The 11,886-nt window shown below is 43.2% G+C and overlaps 1 protein-coding gene across 1 annotated transcript in view; it reads right to left on the reverse strand.

Annotated features, from left to right (window-relative positions):
- Positions 1-10,431, reverse strand: part of RSPO2 (R-spondin 2) — a 105,998-nt gene extending 95,567 nt beyond the window's left edge. Inside the window, exon 1 of the mRNA XM_025202030.1 lies at positions 10,284-10,431. Within this exon, the coding sequence (XP_025057815.1) occupies positions 10,284-10,365 (82 nt within the window). The 5' untranslated portion in view covers positions 10,366-10,431. The remainder of the gene's footprint in view (positions 1-10,283) is intronic.
- Positions 10,432-11,886: the final 1,455 nt, after the last annotated feature.

Genomic DNA, 11,886 nt, shown 5'->3' on the forward strand with positions numbered 1-11,886 from the left:
AATGACACCAAGATCCATTTCTGCCTCTGCACTGACAAGAAGGGAGTTCCCCAGCCTGTAGGTATGCTGCTGGTTCTTCCTCCCCAGGTGCAATACCTTGCACTTGTCAGTGTTGAAACCCATCCTGTTCTCATCCGCCCACCCCTGTAACCTGTCTAGGTCCGATTGTAGCCTATTCCTTCCTTCTAGCATGCCCACTTCCCCCCACAACTTAGTGCTGTCTGCGGATTTGAACAGGGTGCTTTTTACCCCCTCATCCAAGTCGCTGATGAAGATGTTGAACAGTGCAGGCCCAAGGACCAAGCCCTGGGGTACCCCACTGCCCACATCCCTCCAGGTCAAAAATGACCCACCCACCACCGCTCTTTGGGTGCAGCCCTCCAGCCAGTTAGTGACCCATTTGACTGTGTAGGTGTCAACGCCACAGTTCCCTAGTTATTTAATGAGAATGGGGTGAGAGACAGTGTCGAAGGCCTTCCTAAAGTCCAGAAAGACTATGTCCACTGCTACCCCTGCATCTAAGGATTTTGTAACCTGGTCATAGAAGGCCACCAGGTTGGTCTGACAGGACCTGCCTCTAATGAACCTATATTGGTTGCCCCTAAACATAATCTCCCCTGCTGGCCCCTCGTGGACATGTGCCAGGATAATTCTCTCAAAAAGCTTACCCAGGATCAAGGTAAGACTAACTGGCCTATAGTTTCCTGGGTCCTCCTTCCTCCCTTTTTTGAAAATGGGAACCACATCGCCCCTTTTCCAGTCCTGGAATTCAATAAGCAATAATGTTGGTCTAGTCTGCTAATATATTGCTTCATTACTAGAAACTTTTAAATAATTGCCAAACCACAATAAGTGTGTTTTCAGCCATCAATTAGTATTTTACAAAGATACAATTGTCTTGTTAAATCTAAATTGACTGCAGATTCAGAAATCATAATATAAAGCAGAGCTGGGATTTTCAGCTTCCAGACAATGCATGGTGGCTCTTCTAGCATGATAAAGAGTAATGCCAATAATCTTCAAAGTAAGAAGGATGTGACCATACCCTTATCAAGTTTTTGTCAGGAAAAGGCAGGGTGCCCTAAGAAGAAGGTGATATCTATACCTCCGTTTTCTTGGCAAATACATTTTATTTCCAAAATCTCAAATGTTTGTTGGACCACATATTTGACATGCCACTTCAGATTTGACAATAAAACCATGTTTTAATTAAAGGAAATAATAATAAAAGGAGTTAATTTGTTTAAAACTTACAAGGTGGATTTGATTTCAAGTTGACTATATCTTCTTACTGATCAGTGGATCCACTGATGTCTTATTATAGATTTCATAGACATCAGGGTTGGAAGGGACCCCAGAGGATCATCGAGTCAGCTAGGGTCAAAGGATCCCAGCAAGATAAGCATCTAAACATTTCTTAAAAGTGGCCAGTGTAGGTTCTTGAACTACCTCTGGAAGGAGTCTATTCCAGGCCTTGGGGGCTTGGTGTGGCAAGGCACTATTGGTGCCTGCCACTTTAAGGGCTGGGTCAGGCATCCAGCAGGTGCCTGATGGCAGCAGCCATTTTCAGAACCTAGTATATAAAGGCTGCAGTCTGCTGCTGCCAGCCTGGGCAGAAACTTCACCTGACTGATCTGCAGCAGAAACACCAGGAGGTAAGGACAAGAGCTTATGGGGATGGCTAGGAGGCTCTTGATCCTGGGCACAACCTAAAACTGCACGCTGCCAGGGATAGATGGCCTGGTGGGGCTCTGAGTGGCATGGGAACCCCTGGGAAATGCCAGGCCAGTTACCACACCGGTGAAAGGCAGGTCAAGGTGCCTAAATAACCCCAGCTCCCACAACTGGGTGGGTCACCCCATAGTAGGGTCCGAGAAGGTGGACCCATGTAAAAGAGTGTAGGCTAGTTGCTCAGAAGCCTGACTTGAGGCACCCTTGACTGGTCAGTGCTGGGGCCAGGACCAGAAGGGTCAAAAGGGCCAGGGGCCCACCAGGAGGGATGCCCAGAACCGAGGGCCTGGGGTTCTGACTGGCCTTGGAAAGGAGGCCAGGACCTGTTTGGCCAAAGGTCCCAGGGAGACCACACCCAAGAGGGGGAAGAGTACAGGGAGCTTGGCAGTCCAGAATGAAGGTGGAGTAGGCTACCTGATTGAAGGGATACAGTTGGGGTCCAGACCAGAGGATTATGGGGCCCTGTGTTGGGCTGGAGATGCTAAGAACTGTGATGCCATCTGTGAGGCATAGACTGTGGTGTAGGGGAGGTTGGAGCCACAGATAGCGTCCCCTGGCATCAGGGCAGTCAATGGTCAGTTACCCATGTTATACCATCACTTTATGGAAACAGCAAAGTTGTGGCAAGTGAGGCTGGGTGGACTGCCCCATAAAGACAGGTAGGTGGGCTGGCATGAGATCTGGCCCTGAGAGATGCCCCCTGTCACAGACAGTAAAGAAGTTTTTCCTTATGTCCAAACTAAAATGGTCTTGGAGGAGTTTGTAACCATTGGACCTCATCATCCCTTGGGTCGCTCTGATGAACAGGTGTTTCCGCAGATCCTGATACACACCCCTTATATACTTATAGGCTGCCACCAGGTCACCCCTGAGCCTGCGCTTCTCCAGGCTGAAGAGTCCTATGGCTCTCAGCTTCTCTTCATAAGGCCTGTCCTCTTGCCCTCTGATCATGCATGTGGCTCTCCTCTGGACCCTTTCAAGCTTCTCCACATCCTTCTTGAATTCTGGAGCTCAGAACTGGATGCAATACTCCAGCTGCAGCCTCACCAAGGTCAAGTACAGCAGGAGGATGACATCTTGAGATTTACGTGAGAAGCATCTATGGATGCAAGCCAGAGTTTTGTTCAATTTACCAGCTGCGACATCGCATTGGTGAATCATGTTCATCTTGTGGTCAATCATGACCCCAAGTCCCTTTCGGCCATGGTGCTAGTGAGTGTAGCACTGCTGAGCCTATAAATGTAATACAGGTTTTTTCCCCTGAAGTGGAGTACCTTGCATTTATCCATATTGAATGTCATCAGGTTTTTATCTGCCCACTTTCTAAGACTATCAAGGTCAGCCTGAATCACTAGCCAATCCTTGGGTGTGTAGCCCCCATGGCTCACCAAAAGCATCCAGGAACATCTCAAAGCTAAAAAGGAGGAATACACACAATGGAAGGGAGGGGCCATCACCAAGGAGGATTATACCTCCACTGCTTGAGATTGTAGGGGGGCTGTTAGGAAGGCTAAGGCAGAGATGGAACTGGGACTAGCGACCCAGATCAAAGATAACAAGAAGTCCTTTTTTAAATATATAGGGGGTAAAAAGAAGGTACTGGGTAACGTGGGACCTCTGCAGGACATGCTAGGAAATCTGGTGGTCGCACCAGATGACAAAGCCAACCTCTTTAACAATTTCTTTCCCTCCATTTTTCTGAGCAGGGACTGGGTCATCCGCCCTACTGGGATCCCTGACAGACCTAGGGGAGGCACAGCCAGGCCCAGGGTCAGTGAGGGCCTAGTCAGGGAACTTCTGGTGGGACTAGATGTGTTCAGATCAGCAGGTCCCTATGATCTCCACCCCAGAGTGCTGAGGAAATTAGCAGAGGTCATTGCAGGACCCCTGGCACAGCTTTACGAGCACTCGTGGTGCTCTGGTGAGGTGCCAGAGGACTGGAAAAGGGCAAATGTGATACCCATTTTCAAAAAAGGGAGGAAGGAGGACCCAGGAAATTATAGGCCCATTAGTCTTACCTCGGTCCTGAGGAAGCTCTTTGAGACAATTATCCAGGAGCACATTTTTAAGGGACCATCAGGGGAGATTATGCTTAGGGGCAACCAACATGGGTTCATTAGAGGCACATCCTGTCAGACCAACCTGGTGGCCTTCTATGACCAGCTCACAAAATACTTGGATGCAGGTGCTGTGGCAGATGTAGTCTTTCTGGACTTTAGGAAGGCCTTTGACACTGTCTCTAACCCCATTCTCATTAAATAATTAGGCGACTATGGTGTCATTGCCTACACAGTCAGATGGGTTGCAAATTGGTTGGAGGGCTGCACCCAGAGAGTGGTGGTGGATGGGTCATTTTTGACCTGGAAGGATGTGGGCAGTGGGGTCCCCCAGGGCTCTGTCCCCGGGCCTACACTGTTCAACATCTTCATCAGCGACTTGGGCGAGGGGATGAAAAGCACCTTGTTCAAAGTCACGGATGACACTAAGATGTGTGGAGAAGTGGGCACGTTAGGGGAGAGGGACAGGCTGCAACTAGATCTGGATAAGTTACAGGGGGGGGTGGATGAGAACAGGATGCGTTTCAATACTGACAAGTGCAAGGTGCTGCACCTGGGGAGGAAGAACCAGCAGCATACCTACAGGCTGGGGAACTCCCTTCTCGTCAGTGCAGACGCAGAAAAGGATCTTGGAGTCGCTATTGATTCCAAGATGACCATGGGCCGCCAATGTGAGGACGTGGTCGGGAAGGCTAACTGCACCTTGTCATGCATCCACAGATGCATCACAAGCAGGTCCAAGGAGGTGATCCTCCCCCTTTATGCGACACTGGTCAGGCCACAGTTGGAGTACTGCATCCAGTTCTGGGTGCCACACTTCAGGAGAGATGTGGACAGCACTGAGAGGGTCCAGAGGAGGGCCACTCGCATGATCAGGGGGCAGCAAGGCAGGCCCTATGAGGGGAGGCTACGGGACCTGAACCTGTTCAGCCTGCACAAGAGAAGGCTGAGAGGGGATCTGGTGGCCATTTATAAACTGGCCAAGGGGGACCAGCAGCAATGGGAGAGTCCCTGTTCCCCCAAGCACTACCGGAAGTAACAAGGAATAACGGCTATAAGTTGATGGAGAGTAGATTCAGGCTAGACATCATGAGGCACTACTTCACAGTCAGGGCAGCTAGGATCTGGAACCAACTTCCAAGGAAAGTGGTGCTTGCTCCTACTCTGGGGGTCTTTAAAAGTGGCTAAATAGACACCTAACCAGGGTCATTTGACCCCAGCATTTTTCCTGCCCATGGCAGGGGGTTGGACTTGATGATCTTCTCAGGTCCTGTCTGACCCTACCAACTATGAAACTATGACGCTGTACCCCAAAGTTTGGTATCATAGGCAAACTTGGCCAGTCCGCTTCTGACACCAATGTCCACATTGTACATAAAGATGTTAAAGAGTACAGGTCCAACGATGGAGCCTTGGGGGACGCCACTGGTCATGGAGCACCATGATGATTCAGTTCCATTGACTACTACTCTCTGGGTCTCACCTCGGAGCCAATACTTCAGCCACTGGACTGTGATGTAGCCGAGGTTACAGTTGGCCAATTTTTCCATGAGGAGATCATGGGACACCAGATCAAAAGCTTTTTTAAAGTCCAGAAATATGACATATTGCCATTAGCCAGTTTGTTAAGAATGGTCTCTTTGTTTTTTCCAAAATCTTTCCAGGGATTGAGGTCAAGCTGACTGGCCTGTAGTTCCTTGGATCTACTTTCCCCCGTTTCTTGAAGATGGGCATGACATTGGCCTTCTTCCAATCTTCAGGCACTTCACCTGAGTGCCATGAGTTCTTGAATATCCTTGCCAGTGGCTGGGCTATGATGCCTGCCAGCTACTTAAGTACTCTGGGGTGCAAACTGTCAGGACCAGCTGACTTAAAGGTGTCCACCCTCTCAAGGTGTTCCTTTACAAGGCTTACAGTGATGTTGGGTATAAATTCACCCTCACACTGGCTGTCCCACCTTGTGTTAGGCAGGATGGTCCCTTTGGGCTGGTGAAAAACCGACGCAAAGAACCCATTAAGTAGGTTCGCTTTTCCTTGGTGTTGATTGTCAGTTGTCCCATTTGGTTTAGTAGGGGTCCAAAGTTACCTTTGCTTTTCTTCCAACTCCCCACATATCTGAAAAAGGACTTTTTTTTTTGTCCTTAATACGTGTAGCCAATTGGAGTTCAGTTGCAGCCTTGGCTTTCCTGGATCACTCCATACAGGTACAGACCTTCTCCTTAATGGTGATACCTGTTTTCCATCCTTTATAAGTCTCTCTTTTTAGATGTAGGAGGTCCATGAGTTCCTTGCTGAGCCAAGGGGGTTACTATACCCTTTTCCTACCTTTCTTCAGAGATGGGATAGACATCCCTTGTGCTTTCAAGATCGCTCCCTCAAGGAGCAACCACTCAGCTTGAATTCCTCTCCCTGTCAAGTCATGTCCCCTTAGGGCCTCAACAACAAGCCTCCTGAGCTTATCAAAGTCAGCTTTCCTAAAGTTGAGGACTTCTGCACTGAAGACTGACTTGCCAGCTTTGCGATGGATAGTAAAAGTAATCAGCTTGTGGTCACTGTCTCCCAGCTTCCCTTCAGTTTTTAGGTAACTGATTAGATCATCCCTAGATCATTATTATGAACTGTACTTGCTACAAAAATCTGTGGGGAATTCCATATATTATGATATGCTATGCTGAATGAGCACTTGTCAAGAAATTTCTTTTATTTTTGTAACGTTTTGTTATTGCTTGTAACAATTTTTTTCTGCATGTGATTCCTTAATATAACAAACTCAACAGAATTGTTCAATAAATATTTATTCTGTGAATTCTCTTTAATTTCTACCCTTTACTAAACCCTATTGTTTTAATGCAATAGTATTGGTGCTTATGACTTTGGGGATACTGCCATTTGGTAACCTAGGGAGAAGGAACCTGACTTCTGATCTTAACAGAATGAGTATCCAGTGAAAGCTCAAGGGAACACCAAACTCCAAGAAGTGCCAAAACAGGAAGAGCAAAGATCCATTTAGACAAAGGTCAAACTGAAATACTCAAGGCAGAGATTGATATGGGAAGTCAGCCTAATGTAGAACCAATAAACAAAGATATGATGGGTTTTATTTTATTTCCTGATAAAATAATGGATTTTTTTAATATTTACTTCCTTCTGAGATCCTTCCATTTAAAATGATTTAACTAGGTAAATTCTCTAGTAAAAATTTTGTCTAGGAGGGAAAATGTGATCTTTTTTGGATATTTTCTTTCCTACAGATATGATTACATAGAAACTGTTCAGCTTTATGTCTTAAATGTATTTCTTGTTTATACCTTGAAATTCAAGAATTCATGTTACTTTAAAGTGAAATTAGTTCTCTTTCCTCCAGCAGGAAACTCTGTATCCATTACCACAGACAAATGATCTCTGAATTACGTGACTCATTGTGACTAGAAAAACTTTAAAAACAGTTTTGTAAATTCAAGTTGCATATATCACTTACATCTACCAAAGAAAATTAGTCTTGAAATTCAAAATTTCCATAATTCTGTAGCTGTTACATTTGGCTGTGGTATTTACTGTGTTATGCTTGGCATTGATGGTGCTTTTAAAACCATGTCAACATTTTCCATAAAAATATGCTCTATTGCTTCTTTTGCACAAATGGGCAAATGTTCCATTAATAAAATGTTAAACAGCTTTTGTGGCTATAAAGACACTAATAGGGCAGAAATCATTTTAACTATACAAATCAAGTCCTATAATTCCCAGAGAGATTTTTAACCCAGTCAGCATTATGGATTATTTTTAAACAAGCAAACGCTCTCTAAGCAGTCAGCCCAAAAGATGACTGAGGTGTAACAAGAAGGTTCTGTGCCCCATGCGGTGGCAGCAGGGGCAGTTGTCAGGCCAGTTGCAGTGGCTGTACTAGCAGTGGCAGCAGCTCTGTTCTAAATCACATGGGGCTTGAGCACTGGTTATGCTCTAGCCCACCTACAGTTATACTACTCGTGACAGATTCAGAATAGACATCCTATTTCAAGAAAGAAGAATGCTATACTATTCTTTCCATATATTTACCTTACCTTAGCTTGAATGCCAGCAATGTGTGAGCTCTTAGTTAACAATGGGTATTCTACACGTGAGCTTTAATGCGCAGTAGCCTATTTTACATTGCATTAAAGTGGCGTATAAAAAAACTGTGACATTAAATTAATGCACAGTAAAACAGGCTACTGTGCATTAAGCATTGCCTAAAAAGTGTGTGCTTGTGCATATCGGCACTGCCTAATGGGCATTAATTTAGTACCTCTGGGCACTTATACATACGTGTGCTCTAGGAGTGGGGGAGGGAAGGAGCGGTGCTTTAATTAGAGTGGTTCTGAAAGCTGCTCTAATTAAAGCACCCAAAGCATCTCATGTATCAGCATCCCCATGCAATGATAATACACAAGATGCGGGGGGCTGCTGGAGCGCGGTAATTGTCATGCTCCAGCAGACTCGATTAATTGAGTCTGCTACAATGTGCTGGAATTACCACGTCAGAGCAACTTCTCTGCTTGTCTACAGGCACCCTCACAACAGAGGTACTAAATTCAATGCACATTAGGAAAAGCACATTAATCTACATCTAGAAGTCCCCACTTAGGGTGTAATACCTCCTGTCACATGGAATTGCTAAATCAAGCGCAGAGAAAAAGATGGGACACAAACACAAATTAAAAGGTAAATATAAGGAAAACTATTTCTGTATAGAAATTACTCAAGGAGAACCAAAATTGGTTGGATTGTTAGTCTCCGAACATGGAAATGTTTAAAGGCACTAAGGGCACATAGGACACAAATCCCATAGTGCCAAGAGGAACAGGTACTTGTGCTTCTGAAAGTCTGACCAGTACTTCAAGTCAAAAACATTGCTGCAACCAAAAACCAAGTTCTGTAAATCATGCATGGAAGTGCCCTTAGTGCCTTTAAACATTTCCACATTCTGAGACTAATAATTGATTTCTTAAGCCATGAACCAACACCTACTTCTTGAATAAAATGATTAACCCTTCCCAACTCAAGAAACTTCTTGAGTTATTGCTGGGTAACAAAGTTGTTTCATAGTTGCAGTAGTGGCTACTATTGATGAATATACATATTTCTGAAAACTTTATTTTAAACTTTTTTTTCCCAATTACGCTGGAAAAAATTGCTCATGTAAAATAGTTTTAAGTAGACCAGTTGCTGAATTCACAGTTGAGTATTGCAAATTAAGGCCAGGATCCCAAAGCACTTTACAAAAAGGATTTATAAACCATACCCAAAGATCATTTAATCCTTCACTGAAATGTAGCCACCTGGTAAGTATTAGGCAGCAACATTACATAACCTTTGGGAACAGAAAGTGAAGAATAACATAGTCAAATGACACTGCACGGGGAATTTAGAAAAACAGACAAAATGTCATTACATGGGTTGAAATTTGGCCAAAGCACTGGAGTTAATGCTCCTATTCCTGTGAAAAGTACCACAAAATGATCTCATGCAGACCACATCTCATCTAAGACAGCACCAATCTTCTAACAGCACTGTATACCACAATGACATGCTAAAGCACAGATTGCCACTTACCAACATGGTTTAAAAAAACAAAATTGTTTGCATTTGTAACCCAAGTGATTTGGTGACTTAATTCTAATTAGCCTATGAAATATGAACATCATAACCATAAAATGGTAGCAGTAGCAGCAATTTACACATTGGTGGATGCAGTTCATGAACAGCACTACAGAATATTGTAAATATATAAAGAATCTACATGAATGCCCACAACAGGAACATAGGAATGGAATAGGAATAGAAAGAATTATTAGTGCTCATTTTTTAAAATACAGTTGTGCAAATATGGAGGGAATTCTACTGCACATTAGATGGATGAATTTTTTTAAAGCATTAACTAAATATAACATTTGGGGGATTATTCTTGTTTTGTTTTGTTGTTTTTGATTAAAATGGTACACGTGTTTCTTTTTTTTTTCCAGTCAGTCAAAAACTTTTCCACTCACAGCTCCACTAATACTCACACATTATAACTCTGGTGCTATGTGTTCAGTCACTTAAATTTTGTGTGCGAGCAAAAGAAGGAGAAAGACATACCTCTTCTGTTCTGCATGCTTGTACATATGTAAGTATCTTAGGGTACTAATAAGTACATGAGGGGCTAGTAAATTATTCCTAAGTCCCTTAAGTTCATGTTGTGAGAAGCTGCCCATTCCAATAGGAACTTGTATTTATCTCCATGTTACCTCATTCTCATTTCTCCCTAACAAAGGGTAATAAATAATTCACTGTTTCATTTGCAGAATGGTGTATATCTTGGTCTGAGCTAAGGATTCCTTCAAGAAAGAAGGTTTACGATGATCCTGAGACATCTGTGAAAATAATATTGTTATATTCTGCAATACATCATCTTAAAATGTGTCTGAATTATTGTTTGCCAATAAAAGAGACATGTAGGTATAAAACAAGACATACGTGAACATCTGTTCATATCTGGTGTTCGGAGCCCATAGTATCCTGATGGGCAGGAATGCAAGCATTCACCATATTGCCTCATTCCTTCTCTTCGAAGAAAGAAGAATAACTTATGCTGGCATCTGATGCACCCATTATCTTTCGAACAAGACAAACAGCCTTTGCAGATTGGATTTGGTCCATAGCTAGCTGCAAAATAAAAATATAAATTAAACTGTTAAAACCACTTTGGAAATAATTTTGGCTTGGAAAAAAAACCAGTGGTATTTATCTACCACATCATTGCAAGTAGTTTTGGAAGGAATAAAGCTACAGTACAGTGCATACATCATAATACGTCTGAAGTAGTAAGTGCCTTTCTAAACTGAAATTGTTAGAAATGTGATCTCCATTTTTTTAATTGGTGCACAGTATTTCTTAATGAAATTACACACCATTTTAATAAAATGTATAATTTTACAAGCACCACGAGACCAAGAGAAGTCAAATTAGTTACAGTAACACAAATAACGCCTAGATACCAAAGTCTAGCTTTAACTTAAGAAGGCAAGCATGCCAGAGCAGTAGCAAAGAGCAGAAGAAAAGCACCCTGAAACAAACACACACCCTGCAGAGCCCCCATCAGGGATGTTTCCACTTCAACTCCAGTTACAAAGCAAATGTATTTTTAAATTTGTAATTAATTTTTCCTTTTTCATGAGAATCTCAACATGTTTCACTGATGACCCATTTTGAAGGACTTTTCGTTCTTTGAACACCTGTCTGCTCAGTGGGCTGAAACCAACTCATCTCCTGCATAAAGGCCACAGAACAACCTTTAGATAATACCACAGATGGTAATGTTCAAGAATTGTTATCTTCAACTATTTCATTCTTTTTCTACAATGACAGTCATACTACAGTATAAATTATGTAACACAGATACAGTCTTCAAACCAACTGAAGGAATCATGTGATCAAGTCAGGGTCTTCTTGTTCTTGATCTCTATTCCTTGCACTTAGGAAAAGAATCCTAGCTTTACAAAAGCCTTAATTGCACTATAATTGCACTATTCCTACTTCCATGCCAGCTTTCATAACCCAACCTCTCTCCAGCTGCACAAAAATGCCACCACTCTCTGCCAGAGGTTTCTTAGGCACTGCCTGCCTGTGGATTAGCAGAGGGAGCACGCCTCATGAGGCTTCTGAACCAGACTGACTTACAAGGTCTGTTTTAAATATTAAATTGGCCACAGGAGTTAGCTGAAATTTGCCAGTTCAAACCTGGCTTACTGGAAACAATATATATATATATATATATATATATATATATATAAAAACACAACTAGAAGGAAAAGGTCTTTGGGGTGTCAAATCTTTTCAAAACAGCAGACTATGGTGGCAACTTGCCAGGAGCATGAGAGCTATATTTAATTGCTGATCTTTTAAAAATAAAAAAATACGCACAGCTGGCCATACTGTGTATTTTTATCCTGTGTGAAGGATTAATAGGAGCTATTCAATGGCTGACTACCAATAGAAGGAAGGGGAAAAACCTGGAACCAGTAGTTGATAAGCTTTATTCTTGTCCCCACACATCTGCATACCACATTCCCCCTCCCTC

The sequence above is a fragment of the Alligator sinensis genome, unplaced genomic scaffold (genome assembly GCF_000455745.1).
Source record: "Alligator sinensis unplaced genomic scaffold, ASM45574v1 scaffold20_2, whole genome shotgun sequence".
Taxonomy (NCBI): Eukaryota; Metazoa; Chordata; order Crocodylia; family Alligatoridae; genus Alligator; species Alligator sinensis.